The sequence below is a fragment of the Poecilia reticulata genome, chromosome 16, assembly GCF_904066995.2.
Source record: "Poecilia reticulata chromosome 16, P_reticulata-male-v2, whole genome shotgun sequence".
NCBI lineage: Eukaryota > Metazoa > Chordata > Actinopteri > Cyprinodontiformes > Poeciliidae > Poecilia > Poecilia reticulata.
In genome coordinates, this window is record NC_088845.1 from 12,414,398 (window position 1) to 12,437,021 (window position 22,624).

General features: G+C 41.3%; 1 protein-coding gene across 1 annotated transcript in view; it reads right to left on the bottom strand.

Moving 5' to 3' along the window:
* Window positions 1-22,624, bottom strand: part of cicb (capicua transcriptional repressor b) — a 45,232-nt gene that overhangs the window by 15,948 nt on the left and 6,660 nt on the right. The window contains exons 2-7 of the mRNA XM_008431312.3: window positions 17,087-21,076; window positions 1,387-1,536; window positions 1,113-1,287; window positions 508-619; window positions 221-403; window positions 7-139 (exon numbers count right to left, since the gene is read on the bottom strand). Of these exons, the coding sequence (XP_008429534.2) occupies window positions 7-139; window positions 221-403; window positions 508-619; window positions 1,113-1,287; window positions 1,387-1,536; window positions 17,087-20,942 (4,609 nt within the window). The 5' untranslated portion in view covers window positions 20,943-21,076. The remainder of the gene's footprint in view (window positions 1-6; window positions 140-220; window positions 404-507; window positions 620-1,112; window positions 1,288-1,386; window positions 1,537-17,086; window positions 21,077-22,624) is intronic.

Consider the following 22,624-nt stretch of genomic DNA (forward strand, 5'->3'; position numbering starts at 1 on the left):
ACCAACCTGTTGATTCGGACATGCTTCTTTCTCTGATATCCTTGTTTCCTGGGATACCGCGACCTTCAGAGCTGGACTTCTTCCTGTCTTTGTTGCACCACTTCCAGTCTGGGTGTGCTTTAAAGTGGGCCTCTTTCACCTAAAACAAGAAAGGATTACAGTTCCTCATCTATAATATTGAGATGCATGTCATTTTATGTCAGAATATTGATCTGTATACCTGAAAGGCCAAGTCGTGGTACTTCTTTTTCTCCATAGCTCCCAGGGCATACCACCACTCCCCAAGAATCTTGCTGACTGTCCTGTTGTCCTGGTTTGGGTGCCGTTGGTGCACCAACGCTCGATGACGCTTACTGAAAATCATAAATGCATTCATTGGTCGCCGGATGTGATCCTTCTCCCTCTGCAGGGGTGAGCAAGAGAAGCAGAAAAACATCAAATTAGGTTTTTCTTTAGGTTAAAGAACTATTGAGAGTTACATTTCTGTCATAGCCTCGTAGGGAATACCTTTCCTGGACTGCTCTTGTCTCCATCTTTGGGCAGCGCACTGAGAGACTGAGTACGTCGCTTTACTGGAGAGGTGGAGAGAGGCTGCTCTGGTACAACTCCTGGAAGGAAGCTAAAGGACAGAAAAAGAACAATTTTACTAAACATTTCCTTTAAAAATAGCTTCATACAGGCTTGTGTTTGTTTTTTCTTTCTAGTAATTTAAACGGGCTGGAACAGCTTCCCCTCTACTCTATAACTCCGTTGTACATCTGCATATTAGACAGAAAGCTCATCTATTTCAAAGGCTGAGAGCCGAGCCACTGCTTTCCATGTAGTGATAGAGACCAAAGATGGAGTGCTTTTGTTCCTATCTGCTTTGTTCTGGCTTTGAGCTCTTCAGCCCAAATTAGAGCAAGGATGCAGAAAATATCACTCTCACTTACTTTCTGTGTGGGTACACAGCACTGAAAAAAAAATGACTGTGAATGCTGGCTCGGACAGTTTTATAACTGCTTTAACAGATGGGCAATGTGGTGTTTGTGCATCTATCCAGCCCTTTAAATGTCTCCACCAGCCGAATCGAATCGAAATGAAACAAACAAACACAGAGGAACTGCTCTTACGGGTCATCTACATCACTCTCGGTTTCGCTGTCAGGTCTTTCCCTCTCCACATCTCCCTTCTCCTTCTCTGGAAGAGGCTCATCAGACGAAGGGGGAGGCCTGGATGGGGGACTTTTCTCTACAGTGGGAGGTGCCTCTGCAGGCTCCTGTGACAGCGCTGCCACCCCCTGACAATCTGAAGAAACACAATGCCCAAAGAAAAAGAAAAGAAAGATAGCCACATGATGAGAAAACATGATAAAATTGTGATAATACCGTTCACAAAACTATGTACCTGTCTTTAGACTGGTTGCTTGAGGGTGGTTGACAGGGTGCTGACCCTCACCAGGATGAGACGGAGCATCTGACTGGGTGGGTGCCAGGAAAGGTACCAATGAATGCCAAGGGAAGACTGGAACTGACCGTGGTTCTACATTGGTCCACACTGCAGAGAAAGAGGGCAGGATTTAGTTGCATTAAACTATGCCTGCAACTTTGCATTATGCTGCAGTGGTATGACACTAGATTCAAAGGAAGGTTTTTTTTTATATTTAGATTGTTTTTTAGAACGTGTTTCCTGTATTTTGGGGTTATGTTAACCTCAAATTGTAACGTTCTTACCACAGATTCAGTCAGTTAATTTCTCAAAACCAGTTTGTAATGTGATAATGAAATATATATATTTGTATTCAAGTATTGGAGACTCAAACCCAGACACGTACAGCAACTCCTTCAGACACAAAGAACCAATGTTTGTTTATTTTTTTTTAACTAGAGACTGGTTCACATCTATAAATGTAGAAAACTACCAGCCATTCAAAAACACTGAGAAATATCTGAGCTGGCACAGAAATGCACTTCTATCTACTTAACTGGGAAAATCACACCAAAATCAGCAGATGTACAAAAAGGACTTTCTGTTCTCAGAAACAGACTGGATGGACAACAAAAGCTGTTGCATCCCATGTCTGAACAAGCATAAATGAATAAGAGAGTACATAATAGCTTATCCACATAATCAAGCAACAGAATGAGTCTCATTAGGGATAGGTAACCACTAAAAGGCTGCTTTTGCACGTTTAAATACTGCTACATGTGTTCACATTTGGCAAACAAACGGCATTCACATCATACAGAAAGAAAATAAACATATTTACTGACCAAACATGCTTAATCCTTGGCGAAGGTACTGAGGATTCTCTGAGGAGAACATAATTGAATACTTGATGTGTCTCCAAAAAAAAAGGAAAAAAAAACATATAACCAATAATAATATGGTCTTTTACAAACAAAAATCAAGGTAGGACGACATGTTTAATCCAAAATCTGGTGCCGATAGTGGTGGGAAGCTCTCAGATGACGACATGTGCTCAGTGGTGTCTGAACCCGTTTCACCCTTTTAGGTCGCGCTCGTCATTCACAATTATTAGAACATCATAACCCTGCATGATGAGGATTTCAAAGATGTGACAGATAGAGAGAGGTAACCCGTTTGTATTTAAAATACAAGAGTTGAGTCCATCTGTGGTATCGCAGAATGCCGCAATCTTGCGCACACGAAGCAATGCAACATCAGTGGACAAAATGTACAGTATAAACGATAAGAGTAAAAAAAGAACCCAATTTAAATCAGATTTTAACGACGTGAAGTCGGCCCACAGGAAATATAAATAGGATTGAAGGCAAAGATCCAGCTCCCTTTGGTCTAATTACCCCCGATGCCCTCTCTCCGTGTTTGTTTACATTACTACAGCAGCTTGGTCGGGAAAGGGTTAACGAGGCCTCTAGCCCATCCGCGGCCTGGGTTACAACATCCACCCGGGAACTACGCAGTCTTCCTGGCCCATGTTCAACTATGCTCTGCGCTACATTTTACCTGCAGCCAGGTGGGATCGGGGTGAGGTACATAAAGCCCCGGACTGGAGCAGCTCCAAGGACTGATGTAGGACAGCACCGTATCAAACAGACTCCACAACGCTGAAACGAGATCCACCAGGCTGATTAAAGCTGATTGGTGTGTATTTTTAGTTGTAGGAGTTTACAGTAGCTTGTTGTAACAGTGTTTGCCTCGTTCTTATCTCACTTTTATATGTATATATACCTTTAAATTCAACCAAGAACACCCTGGAGAGGCAGTTTTAGCTGCCTCTGGTAATAAGCGGAGCCTCAAGTGCACCGCTCCAAATTGAACCAACCTCTCGGGAACGCCCCTGGTCGTGCACCCGGCGCACAGACACAGGCAAAAGAAACGCAATTGTTCTCATGTCCCAACTACAAAATGTGTATTCACACGAACTGGCTGCCTAAATAATCCAACTACAACTGTTTCACAAGTGCAGCACTCGAAAAAAGTGACTTGCTTCCCGTAGCACTCACTCTGCTGTATTATGCACCTGTTTTAACCAGGTAATTACCCACAAATTACAAAAGAAGCTATGAGAAAACACCATCCAACGTGAGTTTAACTGTAAAAAAATAAGAAAGCATGGGATGATGCCGAAAATATGGTGCATTCATCCATCACCCTGTGCATACAAGTCCGCTATCCATCAGTTTGATCCCACCTATTAATAAAAAACAGATTATTACAGGTTCTAATTAAGCTGCTCGTACCCTACCTGGCCAATCTGGCCGCAGACCTGAAACAAGCTACCAACTGATAAGACTACAACACAGCGATAAAAAACCCAGCGACCACGGTGAAGACTTCTGGCTCCAGTCAGCGAGGAGAAAAGGGAAGGCGGGGGGAGTGAATCGCAGTTGCTTGTTGTATTTTTCTCACTCCTCTGGTTCTCCTGTCAAGCTTTAAAGCCAGGGCACGACAGGTCGGCATTAAACGCCCGAATACCGAGTCGAAGTCGCCTCCAGCGGCTTTAAAAAAATAAGCGACTTTTGGCTGAAGCCGTCAGAGCAATCCGTCCGTCTGCAGCAGGTTAGCTAACACTTGGTGCGGACGACACAGAAGCGCGCTCCGTCCAGTTCGTTTAGCAGTTGCCGTTACGAGTGTTGTTTTGGCCCAGAAAAGTCCTCGCATCGCATCTCCGAAGCTCCCCGCTGGAGTTTACTCTTTTATTTTAGTCTCGTCCTCCCTGGTAAGCCTTTCTTTCTCTTTCCCTCCCTCTTCCTCTTGTTGTAAACTAGGCTGCCTGCCCCCCCGTACTCGTTCCCCTCCCCTTCCTTCTCATCCTGTCAACCTCGCCCAGGCTTGTCCCGCCCTCTGTGGAAATTCTATTCAATAATTGGCTGAGCTTGCTGCCCGTCAACTGCCCCCCGCAAACTCTGATTGGTTGGGCCGTGCAGTGGAATGCCAGTCATATGCTAATTTTACTGGGTTTTACGGCGGCAAGTTTTTCTCAACTCAATATCTTCACTTGATTCAGAAATAAAAAACACAACGAAAACATTTAGAGCTGCTGCTCTTTTGAGACCCTTCCGAAATCATACATATCATTTATATACCTTTGTAAAAGTGCTTATTTTAGTGTGTCTATCTTTAGGCCCTCCCTAGACTCATATCATTGGCGGAGGACTCGTAGTAAACCTAGAGTGACGTTCAAAGGAGCCAATCAAACGCCGACACTCAGATTTAGGCCAACCAATGACTTAATAGAAATCTGACTAGTTCCCTACCCATTACACATCCTGTGCCTCAGCTTTAATACCCCCGAAGACCATCTATAAAGGGAGGCGCCAGTGTGCTATATGGCAAACCATTCTAGCATTTATTCAAAAGCCGCACCTATGCGTACCATTTTAGATAATAATAATAATAAAGATGACATTTGAGGATCTTTTTCCTTTTGATAGAAGTGCCACCAGCTGCACCATCGCAGTCCCTTGTTTCATATCATCAAAAAATTTTTATATCTGACAAAAACAAAGCTCATACATGAGCTCTTTCCGGGTACTCTAAAAACATGACTGTTATGTCAATTGGTCTCTTAATTCTGTGTACGCCTGTGATGAGCTGCTGAAGACAGGCACAACTTCCACAGCAAGAACAAGGGATGGATGGATAGCTTAAATTTTCTCTCTAGCAATTAAGTGTAAAAATGGCTTGCCAAAATGTCCTAATATTTACCTGTCACGATAAAGTATGAACTGCATCAGGAGTTAAGAAACCAGCCCATACTATTCTATAAACCTGAATGAGAATCCATTGTTACCAAAACTCAAACTTGTGGATTAAAATAAAACTACCAGCATTTAAAAAAACCTCCATGTTTAAATGCATATTTATTCAGGATGCAAGTTAGTTATGTAACAGAATACAACACAAAAGATGCTTCTCTCTGTCTCGATCACCTGAAATTTTCAATTTTCTGATGGAAAACTTACAGGGAAAACAAGGATACTAGTGATAGCTGAAAAGAGAGGCAAAATGGGTGGAACAGGCAGACTGAAGAGGACCAGCGGGTAAAAATAGAATGAGAGTCATTTTCAGCAGGAGAGGTAGGGGGGGCTGGAGAGAAGGGGTGTGTGGAGAGAAAACAGCTTGTGAAAACACAACTTCTCTTAAATAGAGGTAGGAGGCAGAGGGGTAGAAATTGGGACACATGGGGGAGGGAAAGGGTGGCATTTAGAGGTACCTGTGTTGTGTAAGAGATGAGACAGAAAGAAAGTCTACATGTACAAATGATACTGCATGAGTCAAGAAGTCCTGTTTGGCCTGACTCATCTAAGAAAAATACAATTCTGGGAGGGACTTGGTTTCCACTAAGAACCAGTCAGCACATCAGGAGTGATATTTGACCAATAAGACTGAGAGAGCCACTGGCAGCTGCTGCAGTCAGTAGTAAAAAATGTTAACCCTTCAGGAGCTGACTGGGTACTTCTGAGTATTGAGGGACTCCTTTGATTTGAAAATGGAGTCCCATTTTCAAATAAAAATACCCCCAAAGACCATCTATAAAGGGATGGTCTTCGCAGCACAAGTCTTCGCTTGTGCTGCGAAGACTTTCCATCTTCGCAGCACAAGCAAGAACTGTTTCATCCAAAGCAAAAAGCCACATTTTCACAATTCTGTTCTGATATTCTCAAGTTGTTTGCATCAGCATACTGAACAGTACAGGATGAGTCTAGTTTCTTTCTGATGTGAAAAAAGAGTTAAAGGTATTAGAAAAACAGCCAGTCAGATGGTGAGAGTAGGAGATCATAGCTTATCAACCGCACTGAGCTCTCAACTACTCAATCCAGCAAACACAGCGTGGTAAAGTTGGAAAGCTTGACACAGTGAGTCAAAATCAAAGAGGGTGATAGAGGTTACGGGTGGAGATGGGGGTGATTACAGTCACTGCTCCGTTGTTACAGCCTGAATAAACAGTACAAGCCCTCTGCCACAAACTGTTCCAGTGCCTTTCAAAAATATTTACACCTTCTCACATTTTTGTCACATTGCAACCACAAACTTTGATGCATTTTATCTGGATTTCATTTGATAAAACAAGACCAAGTGGAGTACCACCAGGAAGAGAGGGAATGACGCATGACTTAAAAGTTTTCTTTACAAATAGAAATGTGAAAAGCGTGGTTTGCATTTGTATTCAGTCTCATGAGTCACATTTTGCTGCAATCACAGTTGGAAGACTCTTAGGGTCTCTACCAGCTCATCTACAGACAGACATTTTTGCCCATTCTTCTTTGCAAAATAGGTAAGTCTCAGTCAGATTGTATGGCAAGCATCTGTAAATAATCATTTCTAAGTCGTGAAATTGATTTTTAATTGGATTTAGATTTTAGAAGAAAGAGTGGAACATGCTACCACAAAATTATGGCTTAATCATCTTTCCAGTCTTTCAACTATTTTTCATTCAGAATCCGTCAGTAGCTAGAATAATTCACTTTCATATGAATTCTTACCAGCTCCCTACTCTGCGTAAAACAACACCCACAGCATGGTGGTGTCAATACCATGCTTTATGATGCAGATGGCATTTTCAAGATGTTAACTTTCCGCCACATATTCCTAAAAACCCATCTGTTGCTTTCGAAACATAGAAAATGACACATTGACCAACATATTTGATGTGTATGATGTTGGTGATGGCACTCATCAAAATGTAATGTCTGTTCAATTATTGACTGTATGGTGTTTTCTTTATAACTTTGTAATTTTGTATGTTTGTTATGTAAAGCACTTTGAACTGCTTTGCTGCTGAAATGTGCTATACAAATGCACTTGATTGATTTTACATGTAGTCCAAAACTTTCAAGATGGAATCCACCATATCCAACCGGAGTCTCTCCTGCCCCTCCAGAGTTAGCACGGGCCTCCTGTCTACATCTCGGATGAATGCTGCTCCAGTGAGTTTAGGTGGATCGTTATAACTCAGTTTGCAGTAGGGACAAACTTTTTAAATTCTTGGATGATTAATTGAAACGTGCTGCGTAAGACGTTCAAAGCTTGTTTGTTTTATAACTTAATCCTGCTGTAAACTGAAGTGTTTCTTGGTCTTGATGTTCAGTAATATTCTATAACAAACTTCTGAAATTATACACAAGTGGACACAGTTGATTCTGATGCCGCTTGGATTTTATTAAGGGGTATCAGACTAAATGTGGTCGAATACCTAAATTTGAAAACAATCTTTTGCTTTCCATCCACTGGACAATCATGGACTACTTTGTGTTAATTTACCACATAAAATCTCCTTAGAACACGCTTTTAAGCCAAGCCATTGTAAGACAGCTAAACAGAAAAAGGGCAAGTAAGATGAAAAAAATCAGATAACAGCGTGTGCATGAAGTTGCACAGAGTCAACATGAGATGATGGTGGGAAACCACAGAAACATCACACTTACTCATTTAAAATAGAGATAAGTCATGATGATTGGTGAGAAAACAAAAAAAGGTGTGAAGAGAAACAGTGAAACAGAAATTCCCCCTGAGCTAAGCTTAACTCGCTCTCCTTGCGACCGTGCTGGCGGTGCAGTATTTGTGTAGGTGTTCAGCAGCTTTTATTGGCCGTCTCCTCTCACAGACATCATGCTTCTAATATGCATGTGAATTCATGTGTCCAACCCCCTCTTCTGCCCATCCACCGTTACATCAGTCACACTGGTATGATTTTGCCGGAAAAACTTTTCCTTCACCCTCTTTTTTACCTTCGCTGGCATCGTGCAGGCAGGCATGGCGTTCACTCACTCCCCCATCCCTTCACTCTCATCCCTTAATTCATCTTCCACCCCTGTGCTCTGCGCCTCTCCCTCCCACAGCCCACCATTTGCTCTGTCCAATTATAACTCAATCTACCGGTTCTTTTGCAGTCACCATGGCAACAGCGATGTTGGGCACAGGTTCCGATGTTGCCCTGTGGTCACGGCAACATCGGATTGTTGACAATCACCGCATTCTCGTAAAATAAGCCAAACAAATTATGTTAGACAGCTTTTGAACACAGAGAGGTGTCTTTCTACAGCTCTGACCTTTGTCCTGTTTAACAAAAAGTAAATTATAATTTAGCCACAAATAACATCTTGATTATTGGGAAGTTAGGAGGCAGAAAGAACAGTAGCTAAATCAGGAGACCCTTCCAGCTTCTGAATGCTGCTTCTATCAACGCGTAACCATCGACGAGGAAAATATACGAGGCACAAACTTGAGATCAGTGTTGAAAACGGTGGTCCTCCAATCCACTCAGTGCAGCAACTTGTAATGTATGTTTTCAGCCATTTGGGGGCACTGCTAGTCTGCAGATAAATGGCAAAGAACTAGGCAGCATCAGAAAACTAGTGCAAAGTCTGTGAAACTGAAGATGCAAGGAAACAGACAAGAGAGTGTGAGATGACGATGAGAAAAAGATTCAGAAGCAAAATACCAACTATTTCAAACTTGTATACAAGAAATACAATAAAACTTATCTTCTAAGAAAAGAGTATGTGAGGTTGAGGTAATTCCTGTGGAATAGGAAATCAACCCAAATTTGCTTCAACTTCACATACTTGTGCTCAAAGTCTTGGAGCCATCTCAGATCAAGAGAACCCTGTGTAGCACTGCATCTCGAGAACCTCCTCCAAGTATGCTTCACCTACTAAGAAAATAGATCAGTGTTGCACACGACTTTTAGTGGTAGGTGTTGAAGGGGGCTTCACGTGTGCTTCGGTGCAAGTCTAGATGGCTGTGCGATCCAGATGTGGTTGTTGCCATGGCCAGGGAGGATATGCAGGGCTTTAAGCATTACGTAAAGCAGGGGCGGGAGGGAGCGGGGATGTTATTCCCGGGTATCCGTATCCGGGTAGATGAGGATGAGGAGGGCGAAAGTGGAAAGGAAGGGTAGCGAAGGCACTGCAGTGCGATGAAGCGAAGAGTTAAAAAAGTGTCATCATTCTTTAGTAAGAAAAAAAACCCTAAAAAAGAGAAGAAAAAAGCAGAGGGAGGGATGCGTTCAAGTGTGAAAAAGTGTATTCACGTGTACTTAGAGGAGTGTGACATGTTTACTCAGTGTTCCACAAACTGTGTGCGATTGTTTCCGTTAGGGAGCAACTCAACGACACACTACAAATTATGAATTCTTTTTCAAATATAGAGACTGTAAGGCACCTCTTCTTAAATTCTCTCCATCAGTAATGTTCATTATTAAAAGATGCATAAATTATTTTAAAGCATAAATGCATTTTATGACCATTCATAAAATTGTTCACATTCAACAAAGTTTGTCTAACGAGTTGAGAAAACCAATTTTATCAGAATCAATGCAAAATAAATACAAAAACAACATACTCACGCTTTCTTCACTGACCCAAGAGCTAGACTCATGAAATCTCTCAATGCAGAATGCTTCTTATATGGTATCAGTAAAAGAAGTAAGCTCAAAAAACTTATTCACACACTCAGTAGATTTATATTTAAAGTGCCCACCCATATTCCTGACTTTAATCTGCTGGAGATTCTTTAAGGGAATTAAAGATTAGGGTTATTGCACGGATTCCCTCCAACATCAACGGTTGGAGCTCTTTGCAAAGCATAAATGTTTAAAAATAGTGGAGACACACAAAATCATATCAGCATTTAAAGTGTTTGCTTATTGCTTATAAAGGCATCAACTGATAATTGAGAAGGGTATAAATATTTTTGGTATCGCTTTGGTAAAAATGTCAACAAAACAGAGAACTGAATATCTTCAAATATGACACCATTTGATGCCTGTGGTTTTCCACTAAGAAACAAACTTCTTGCTTGATGTTTAAATCTAGTGCTGTCTGGAATAGAACAAATTTGGGGGTTTAATTGCATTTCCTAAGTGTGTTGACTGTAAGTGTTTAAATCTCTGCAATAAGTTCTTCTCTTGAACATTTCAGTCATTAGGTAATTCGGAGGAAACCCTCCAATAATTCTGGATCGTCCCCGCCGTTGGGGCGATGCTGTCTGAAACGGCCAAGACGCGACAAGAGAGCCTCATGATGTGTTGGTGTGTGTGAACAACACGTGTGAGAGAGCTGAAGTTCCTCCTCGCTGAGTGAGCAGGGGCACACGCGAACAGCCACACACACACACACACATTTGGGAACCGCTATTTCTATCTGTGAATATTCTGTGTCATACAAGCTGCATCGTGAGATGTTTGCTGTGTTGCCATGGCAACAGACATTTTGGCGCTCACACATCATATCCGGTACTGGGTGATTGACATTTTGTTACTTGGTCTTCTACACACAGTGTGTGTGACATCTTAACAAAATGGTCTCATGCTTCACCTTTTCAATTCTCCCCATCAGACATTTTTTTTTTTTTCAAAATAGTTAAGGTATTTAATTTGTGTAATTAAAAACCATATGGCACATTCACATGTATGCTTCATACACTGTCTTCTGAGCTTCAGCCTAATTAAAAATAATTTATTTTTACTTGATAAAATATTCTTAACATTTATTCGAAACATATTTCGTTCTATAACGCTTTTAGTGTATTTTAAAAGAAAATAAACAGTTCATAAGCTGATCTGAGCGTTTTTATATCCAAGACTGTAGAGTTGCAACAAACTTCATGGAATAGTTGGTGAGGATGTTTCGGTGCTTTCACCTACCCAGAAACACCACCGTAGTTTTCTGGCATAAATCAGACCAAATTTATGCTGATGCTGACACTGAGTGTCAGTGTGTGCTCTGACTCACAGTCATTATCATTACACAACCATAAACACATATTTCTAATAGTATCATATTTGAGCTCAAGGGAACTCAAAAGTATTTTTGCATAAGTCGTGAAATGGCAATTTTATTTTTTGTTTCTTTTCCCCAAAAAACAGAAACACTAACATTTCTGCGTATTAATAACCCATAAACCTTTTTGCATTTTGTCATGATACATTCACATACATGCATTTTATGAGTATGCCACATGACAGGCCAACAAAAAGTAATGCACAATAATTAAATTAAAGAAAAAGTGATGCATGGTTTTCACATTTTTTGGAGAAATTATTATCTAGAAACTGAAGTGCATTAGTATTCCTCCCATTCGATTCAATAATTTGTAGCACAACCTTTTACTGTTATTACAGAGACAACCTTTCTGGGCAACGCCTCTATCAGTTTTATATATCTACTGCTTATTTTGAAAATAGCTCCAGCTCAGTAAGGCTGGACGCAGAGTGTCTGTCAACTTCAGTTTTCAAATCTTGCCACAGATTATCAATAATATTAGGTTTAGGAAACATGAGTATGCTAAATCAAGCCACTGTAGCTCTGGCTGCATGTTTGAGGTTGTTGCCCTGCTGAAAGTTGGACCTCCTTTTCTGCTTTGTATTTAGCTACACACATCTTCCCAACAACTCTGACAAGCTTCCCTGCCTCTGTTGAAGGAAAAGCATGATGTTGCCACCAAAATGTTTCACAGTGGAAACAGTTTGTTCAGGGCATTAGTTTATTTCGTAACATGTATGCCCAAGTCAATTATTTCTCCTCTGACCACAGGATCTTCTTCCACTGCAATGGCAAACAGAGGAACGTCTGACTTGCTGTGTGCAATGCAACAATATTGCTACTATTCCAAAGAAGCCAGATTTGTGAAAAAGTTGTGGATCCTTTGCTCCTACCTGAGCAGTAGATCTCTGCAGCACCTCCAGAGTTACTATGGTTACCGCTTATCTTGTCTCTGAATAAAGCCTTTTCTTGCCCTGCCTCTCAGTTTGGGTGGACAGCCATGTTTGGTAGGATTTCAGTTGTGAAAAACGTTTTCTATTTTTAGATGATGGATAAGCCAGTGTTTTGTGAGATGGTAAAATATTTGGATATTGTTTAATACCAACCCCCGGGGTGTTGTTGACAGAATATTTTCTGTCTTTGTTTGTTTTAAACAGGGATGAAAAAATCTGAAGGTTGTCCATCATTTTGACAGTTTATAATTCACATACTTGACCACTTGTTGCAGACGCGCAAAAATGTTCAACTTTATGCACGGGGTACATCGTGTGGAGGTAACTAAATCAATCAGTAAAAATAAATGAATTCCCTTCTCTGATCTGAACCCAGAACTAAATACATCTCGATATGCGGGAGCTGACAACACGTTGAACAGAAAGTTTTGGACCTCGTCTGCTGCAGAAAGAGTGCATACACACACGTTCAGAAAGTCTTACTGACTTCTAATCATTTAAATTGGAGAAATGTTCCAGGATTTAAAAACTCTGGCTTGTGATTCCAGTCTCCAGCAAAGCACAGATTCGGCTTCCAGATCAGCAACAAAACCTTGAGACATTTGATTGTGCACAAGCAAGTGCAGTCAGGTCCAAAGGCACCAAGAGGAAGTTGTGAGACTGTCCATTCAAATCACTGCAAGTGAATTAGTCATAATTTAAGTGTAGTCATTTAATTTCATTGTTTATATGTTATTGCATTATAATGTGTTTATGTAATTGGGGCCACAGTCAGTGTTTTTTTTTCCACTAAGGATAAAATGTTACATTTATTCATGTAATATTCATTGATGCGTGATAGCCCAATGTGGATGCACTGTTGAGTTTGTTGAATATTACCGGTAATTAAAACAAAACGCATTTGAATATATCATCGAACTGCATGAAAAAGTCTAGTGCAACCTCTGCCTAACCCTAGTCATAAACTTTTCCAGAACTGTAACTTGTCTGGCGTGTTCCTTGATCTTTTCACGACTGTCTAAAAAACATTGGAGGTCTTTAACAGACCAGCTGTATATACCGAGGTTAAATTACACACAGACTAACCCTATTTACTAATTATGGGAGGCACTAGATTTTATGTAGGGATAGAAGATTAAAGGGGGCTGAATACAAATGCACACACACACATTGAAAACTGCGTCACACACATTTTTATCAATTTTTACAACATTAAAAAAAAACATGCATTCCTTTCCTTCATCTCCACAATTGTGCACTAGATGATCTATCACAAAATCCCATTAAAGTATGCCATAGTAAAATAAAAAGAAGCATAGCAATTTATATTTTATTATTATTCATATAGTATTAAAATATTCAAACACAAAGCAATAACAATTGCCCCCATTTCACAAGCTGATAGAAAACACATAAATATAAGAATAATACCTGCACAATCTTGCAATCCAGAAACAGACCAAATGTGTAATTGGACACGCTACCACATGCACTCTGGACATGCACGCAGCAAAGCATGCGCACACCCACACAAAGAGGTGCCATTCATTCATTCAGCGTCCCTACAGCTGCAAAAAAGGGATCAGTGGAAGAAGCGTAGACTCAAAACGACACCCCTTCTTTCCCTTGCCTGTCCACTTTTCTGTCACACCCGCGAATCCCTCCATAACGATTGGTGCAAAAGCAGCGAGGGCAAAAGGTTAGGTGAATCAGACAGACTGACACCATATGTGCATAAGTAACAGACCTAATGATATACTGATGACAAATAATGTTCTCACACTTACATTGTACACACTCTATAGTGCAGCGCATTCCTCCAGCAGCAGAGTTTGAGAAACACATTTTTCACACACCCACACAAAACACTAAAACTTGCAGTATATGAGACACACACACACACAATTCAGAATAAACCCACTTCCATTTAGCTGGCCATGGAGGCTGCTTACACCCTGTTTCACTATAGTTACTATTAAACAAACACAACATATGAGCAAACAGGAAAACTCTGCAGTGAGTAAGAACAGCTACTGGGGTCAGAGAGTCGACGACACGCATACACATTTTAAAGATAAGAAAAGAATTAATGAAACAAAACATGCATTTGAATTCTAGTTTTTGCCTTTTTATCCGTGCTGCTGTGTATTCAATAACAATCTCTCCCATGCTGGTTATGATCTAAATGTGTTTTTTTTTCTTTTGCAGCAAAGGGGAAAAAAAACACAATTTGGGGGAAAAGGCTTCAGCTGGCCTACATACAGTTCCTCTAACTCACACATTTGTTTTTATCTCTAAATGGTAATGTGTTGTGTAGCACTAATTCTCAACATTTTTCTACCTCAACTCTTTAATGAGAATAGTTATTTTTAATCTTATTTAAAATCTCTATTAGTTCTAATACAAACCCCTGCTGTTACTCCTGCACAGTCCCTCGGAAATATGGTGAGGCATGACTGTTACCACTCAACCTCAAAATTACTGCTTTGTAATGACTGGAAATATAAGAGAAACCCTCCACTATCTGCAAAGCTAATCCTTTATAATGTAGAAGTTAATCCCAATAGAAAACAACAAAACAGCACAGCATGCATGTCAGCGCATACGTCCTCTTTTGCATTTTTCCAACCCTCACACACACACACACACACACACACACACACACACACACACACACACACACACACACACACACACACACACACACACACACACACACACACACACACACACTCTGAGACACACTCAGAGGATTACATAGAAATTATGTTTTGTTCCATAACCATTTGCAATTAAAAGCACACCGACAGTATTTAAATTATTACTTAGGTAAGTCAGATCAAATTCAAACAACAGTTTAATCTGTGTCTGGAAATTTTGTACTTTAGATTTAGCCCTAATTTCTAAAGTTATGAATAACACAGTATCAGTTTTCAGAAATTCTCAGATTGATCTTTTTCACACTGTATTGCTGAATTGCAGGTGCTGGTTCCGGGAATCTCACTGATCATGTGGACAGATCTAGTATTTGGTTACTGTTAACAGGAGAGTGGCATGACGATGACTGGGGGGTCGCCATATGGGACAACAGCATGCTGGCTGACAGGAACCTCCTTCGCTGGGCATCAGCACACTCAGGTCATTGCATGTTTATGTGAAGGTAACTCTCTACAGCTCTCCATTTTAAATTTTTATTAGCTGTGTTTTAAAAGGTTTCCTTTTCTTTCTTTGGCTGAAACAGGTACAATAAATCAGATGAATAAATGTGGTTTCCAAATCTACACTGTTTTACTAGGGTTTGAAGTTCATTTAATAAAATGGAAAAATTCTCTCTGCTGTCTCTGCCACCCATTGCTGTGCACTGTCAGTAAGGTGGCTGAAACAAGGCGCTTATATCTTCCGCTCACTTACAACATAGACAGATTTGGTGGTGTGGAAATATTTTCAGTTACAAAAAACAGAGACACCTATGATGTAGATATTAAAGGAAGCACCACACTCTCATCAATGTCATTGTGGTTTAAAACTACGAATTGAAAGCTGCAGGTCTGTTAAACAGCTGACTGCAGACGCTTCTCAGAGTAGATCGCCCAACCACTTATTCAGCTAATATAGGCTCGGTATATTTGTGATACTCTACAACAGAGAACGGCAAAAAAATGCATAGCAATTTACACACTGACCTTAAAAAATACATTTTTTATGCTATTTTTATTACCAATGTATTTTAATCAAACTACATGTAGGAAATAACATTACAATTATTACAATAATCAATATTGTTCATAGTAAAAAAAATTTCTTCAGTTTGAAATGAAAGGAGTTAGATCATTTTGTGTATTTTAAATATTTGTGCTAACAACAGAATGGTGTGAACTGTTTTTTGTTGTTTTTTCCCCTGTTTTTTGGATTAAGCTTGTCCTGTAGTGAAAATGTAATCTCAAATCTGATTAAGAACAACACAGCATAATGTCACTGGGCTGGTATTTAATAATTAAAAATAAATATGATGGATAAGGAATCACCCTCTATTTTTGATATTTTATAAGGTAGAATTGTTTTGACAGCGCTTCAAAACAATTCTCAACCGTGTGTGTGTGTGTGTGTTTGTGTGTGTTGAGCATAAGAAAAAAAAATAGAAAAGAAAATACACTTACTTGCTAAGCTTTCTCAGTAAGCAAAAGGCATTTTGTCTATGCCTCTGGCTCAATTTGTGAAGAAGTTTTTCTCTTTGGTACTTGTTCCTCAAAAAAATCTGTATTCACCATAACGCTATTAAACCTTGCGAAAATGATAATTAAAATCATCTTTTGGCCATTTTATTGAAAAATAAAAACCCAAGTACCAGGTACAGATACAAGGCCATTACACTAGGATTCTGTGCAAACTGAAATAGTGTGTGACTAATGCAAAAATGCAGCTATTATTATAAATATTGAATGTAAAAAAATTTAATATAATTAAAAATATATATGGCATATCCTTAATATTCTGCAGAATAATATACAGTTCCTCAAAAATTTTCAAATGCATTTAATTAAAATTAGATAGTCGTATTTCAAGCAGTATTTTTACATGAGTGTTCTGGTTTTTGTAATCCTTTATATGAAAAATATTTGATATATTTTTTACCTGTGGTGCCTAAATTACTGCTGATGTGCAGAAATCTGACTAAAATTATGCATTTTTAGAACTTTCTAATAGTGGTTTTTTTTTTGTTTTTTTTTTTTAAATTAATTTATGCTTTGAATACAACTTACCGAAATTCCCAAGATGTACAAACATAATCTTGGAACAGCTTATTCCAAATTTTTTCCTCCTGCAATACTGAAAAGGTTCTCCCCTTTATTTTTAACTCATTCACCTCACACGCATAACACACACATTTGTACACACACTCACCTGTGCCAGGACGTCCCATGATGATGTCCTTTCGAGGGGCAGGGTGCAGACTTTCCGCTGGTAGGATCAGAGGGAGAAGAGCCGTGGGAGAGGGGTGACAGGGAACCGGCTGCTGGACTTCTCCACCAAACCCGGTACACTTGTTGTCTTCTCGTTCTCCGGAGCTGTCTGTGCTACTCAGAGCTGAAGCTGTCACTGTTGTGCTTACGGCAACCGAGAGGGCTTGGAGGGGGGTGGCAGTAGGGTCAGTGGAAGGTAGAGAGGAAGGTGTCGGGGAAACAAGTACTAGAGTTTGGGCTGGGCTCCGCAAGAAGACAGTACCGTTGGGTACTGTTGCTGCAGCAGCATTAATTGGGACAGGAACCTGGAGGCCTGTGACGGGTTGAGGAGTAAGGGGGGTTAAAGCAATGTCTTTGGGTGGGGTGTTATCTATAGCTGCCTCGTTTCTTCCTCCTCCTCTTTCCAAGGGAGACTCTGTGAACTTCACTAGTGGGACTTCAGGATTTCGAACAATGACAGGGGAGTCCCGCAAAGTCTGCTGGGGTATAGGAACCACTCGCCGAGGCCCTCCATCAGTGGAGAGGGGAGAGGGAGGGGTTGCGGACACCAGCAGAGGAGGAGGAGAGGCAGCAGCAGAGGATGGGGGCCTGCTGGAAGAAGGTGTGTTCAGTCCTTTAAACTGGGAGAGGGTCGGTGTATGTGTGCGGGAATGTGATGCTGGTGTTTGGGGCGAAAGCACCCTGAAAGAGTTGCTGAGGTCCCCCAGCTCCAGCTCTGTTTTGGGTGTATAATCATGGTGGTGTGAGGGAAGAGGTGGAGGAGGGGGTGCATCTGATTTTCTCTTGCTGGGGCTCATGGGAACCGTAAACGTCAGGTTACTGTGGAAAGAGGGCTGGATGCCCGAAACATGTCTCTCCCTTTCACCTGCTGCTGTTAGGATTATTGGTTTACTGCCCCCTCCCCCTCCACCCCCTGTACCACTGGGCTGCCGGTGTCGCCGGTGTTGTAAGACCGGAGATGCAGTAATAGGGGAGAAGGTGGCCGGCCTGAAACCAAACAGTGGAGAGGGTGAGGGAGAGGGGGCAGGGGAGAAGGGAGACTGATTGGAGATAGGGGAGAAGGAGGGAGTGCCAGAGCGGGAGCTTCCTAACGACACAAGCATGTTGGCAGCCTCGCACTCTTCTAAATCAAACCTTGACGACAGTTCATGAGGGAGGAGGGAAGGAAGGACCAAGCGAGGTCTGGAGTCTCCTCTGCTGCTGGTCTCACTGCTCTCTCTTGAGGTCTCGTCCCACTCAAACTCACTGCTTGCCCTCCCCCGAAGGTCTGAAGGGGTCACCGTCCCTGAGCTGCTGCCTCCCCCTCCTTTCTCCCCCCCTGCTGCCTCCATCTCTTTGGTTTTCATGGACAAGTGTCTAGAGCAGTATCCTCGACGCTGAGACTCCTTCATACAGCCATCCCTAGAGCACAACCTCCTCCACTGCTTCCCATTGAACTTCTTACGGATGCCATTGGGAGTGCACACCACGTCGCCTTTTTTGTATTTCTGCTGAGCCAGCGAGAGAGGAGTCCTAGAACGGGAGGAGCCCGGAGAGGAGCCCACACCAGAAGTGGGAGTAGGGGTCTGGGTGGGAGTGGTCTTGGTTAGAGGTAGGTTTGGAGTGGTGTTGCTTATTTCAGGGCTGAGTAAAGCAGGGGATGGGGTTGGCAGAGGACTAGTTATTGTAGAGAGATGATGTGGCCCTACACCCCTCACCAGTGAGAGGTGAGTGGATGTAGGAACGTAACTACTCGACTTGGAGACAATGTTTCTGTACTGGGAGGCTCCAGTGTTTCCTTTTGGACCAATGGAATGACCCATGTTAAAATGAGATACCTCGACATCTTCCTCTGGTGTGTTAGGCTGTTTCTGTCTTTCTCTGCCCAACAAGTTGCTTTCACATCCATGACCTGTGATGGCCACTACACTGGAGCTTACAGTGGAGGAACTGGCAGGTGAATGTACAGTTCCAGAGGCGTGCACTCCTGCAGCCCCCTCATGTGAAAATCCAGGGCCCAGCCGTGCTCCACCTCCCAACACCCCCATGCCGATACTTAACTGGCAGACTTCTCTCTCTACCTCCATCTCCTCCCGGCGCTCCCTCTCCTCCCTTTCCCTCTCAAGCTCTCTCTCCTTTGCTCTCCCACCGTCTAACTGGGAGACCTCCCACGGAGGGATGAGTAGCCTCAGGCTCTGTCGGGACACCCAGACAACCCGACCCGTTACTTTGCCTTTCTCTTTCTCCCCCACCAACTTTTCACCCAGAGTTTCTCTGTCTTCGTTTAGGAGTACCTGGTAAGGAAACGAGACACCAGGGTGGGGGTCCACCTGAACAACAACCCCCTCTCTGTACAACAGAGGACTCCTTTCCTCCTCACCAAATGGGACACACACTCGAGTCCCAACAGCTACGGGGGAAATGCCAGGTGGGGGTGCATCTAAGATGAAGTCGACAGCACTCTCAGCCTCTATAGAGGGTGTCACCATAGTCCCACCACAAAAGGGGTATTTAACAAGGGTTTCTTCTCCTTGGAGCTGAACTTCAACAGTACCTCCACTTACCCTGCGCACCACCCCTGATCTAAACATAGGAGATTGGAGGCAGGAATCTTTACCGTTGGCAGTCTTTATGTCACTCTCCATTTTTCTTTTTAGTTGGCGAGCCAGAACTCTCTGGTTTTTCATGCCTTTAGCCAGAGCTTCAGCTAGTCCCTCTGAAAGACTGACCTCTTTAGGGTTTGAATTTTGGAAAGGAGCAAGGATGTGGATATTAACATTTGGTCCTGTTGCCTCCATCACATCCAGGTCAGAAGAATGCTCACTAGCTGTATCGGTAGAGGAAGAGCGTGCCGAGTTAGGGGCACCCTCCAATTCATTTTCCCCAGTTAGTGAGTCTTTTTCCTTGGAATGTGATGTCCTGAGGGTTTTATCCTTCACTGAGACAAAATGGTTTGCTTCTGTAGCTTTATTGTCAACTGTTAACACTGATGGCTGATTACCTGAGCAATTATTACTTCTGCTATTAATGTTATTTATATAAGTACTATGGCTTCCAGCACAACTGTTACTACTGCTAGTCATACTGGTAATACCACTTGTAGTGATACTGGAAGTACTGCTATTTATGCTCACATTAGTGCCTTTATTAATGCTGTTAGGAATATTGTTACTATGCTTAAAAATATTATTGAGAGTATTCACACTTTCACTGTTTTTACTGTTGATACTGCCGTAGCTGTTAGATATGAGAGCAGGGCTGGAGATAGGAATATTATTTGTGACACTTGCATTATTAGCAAAGTGCTCATACATGTATTTTTTCTTGGGTACGCGCGCTTTGAATGTGGCCGTCTTCCTACTGGAAACTGAGCCCAAACTAGGACTGTGATTGGTGGCTTGCGGGGGTGCAGCTATGCCGAGTGGAGCTGGGGCAGAGGTAGGCAATACTACAGAATCAGTGGGTGGGGAACTGTTTCCATTTGTCCCCACAGTTTTTTCCTTTTCAGTCTTTTCCTCTGGCTTCTTTCCATCACTTCTGTCCAACACCACAGGTTTCATTTGCTCGGTAGTCTCCTCCTTAGTGTTAGTATTGCTGTTTGTGATCGGTTCGTCATCTGAGTTGGCATCTGTGGGCGTCGGGGTGTATTTGCGTTTGGAAGGAGTGTTGGGTGTGTGCTGTGTGGTTCTGACAAGTGTCTCCTTCTTGACTCTTTTAGAGTCTTTCTCTTTTAAGGGATGAGAACCAACTCGCTTTTTTCCTCCTCTGCCTCTTGTTAATGGTGGAGATCGTCTTCTATTTGTCTTCAACGGTCCCATCTTTTGCTCACTGTACACAAAGTGCTGCAGATTATATGAGGCTCCTCTTTTATATTTTAAGGCACTCCTTTAAATATTTTGCTCTCTTCTTTTTTTCTGTGCTTTTTCTGTTCATCTGCTTTCCACCATGTAATCTGTAAAAGAGAAGGGCGATAAAGCAGACAGGTGGTTATTTATTGTCTTCACAATCAGAAACTGGTAAGGGAAAAAAAATTACATCATACATGGAAGTCAGCTACACTGCACTACTCACATTTTCTCAATATCTAGAGTATGCTTTCAGTGGGCATACCCTCCATGCCTGCCCTGATTCACCGTGAAGTGCATGCATGCATGCATGTCGTTGTGTGCTTGCAAAACATTAAACCTGGATTCCAGTGTTACAAAAATGATGATTGCTAGAGGAAAAAAACTCTTCTTAAGCTTTTTCTTTAAAAATTTAAATCTAAATATTGTTCCAAAACATTTCTCCTGGCTCTAAAATAATTGTAAAACGTGTAAATAATTAAGATCTTGCGGCACGAGAGCTTGCGACATGAAAATCCCACAACATTTCTTTTCAAATAGAAGTCTACTTCATGAAGCAGTATGAATTTTTACTATTTTACAGAGAGATTATTATCATGTCTGCATATTGACTTGCTTGCCACCCTGTATGTAGACTCAGTGATTTTATTTTAAAGCAGCAAACCAAGTACTTCATGATTTGCCCTCAACTAATGAAGACTTCTTGACAGGCTGGCTGACAATATTTGGTAACGACAGCGATGAAGAAGCAAAACATCTATGTGGTGTGACAGATGAATTACATATGATTTACAAATTATTTATATTTGGTTTGCAAGGTATTAGGATAATGTAGTTTTTGACGTTGTTGGCGTATTTCATAATGACAACATGACCTACAATAAATAAATACGCAAGTAAACGGTAATTACTGTATGTCTTTCTGCTTTTGGTTCATGGTGAAAATAGACTTTGTATGGTGGAAGGTGTCTGAACCAACTGGACCAATTTCTTCTTTCCACCTTACCTGGAGCTGGGCAAAAAAACTATTTTGATTATTAAGTGGGAAACAAAATGTCAAAAACTATAAAAGTGTCTTATTGCCTTTAAAAGAGTATGTGTCATCTGTCTTATTGCCTTTAAAAGGCAATAAGACAGATGACACATGAGGCTTAACAGGTTATGAGTGGGTTCACCAGATGGAGGAGAGACTGTAGTGTAGTGTGAACTACATTTATGCCATTTGCTGGTTGTACTTAAACATATTTGCATTTTTAAACACTAATGCAAATAGGAATGAAACACTATAAAATTACCAGTTGAGAATGTGCCATTATTAATCAATAAAGTCCTGTAAGTTTCAAGGAAGCTTAGGACTTATTTAATAAAACATTCTGAAAACTAAATCTCATTAATTATAATCAATGTTTTGATACTTATTTGTTCTTTAAGTTTGTACAGAAACAGATTCAAGCTTACAAACTAGAACCACTAATAAATATCAAAACCGTTCAATACAACAAAATTGAGATGTTTTTGTTCTTCTTATCACCCAGATCTAATCTCAAAAACAGTTTTATAGGGAAAAAAAGCTGAATTTGACGATGTCTGCCTATTTGTAGTTTCTTGAGGAATATTGTACTTTAACTATTTACAGAAACTAAATGCATTCGACC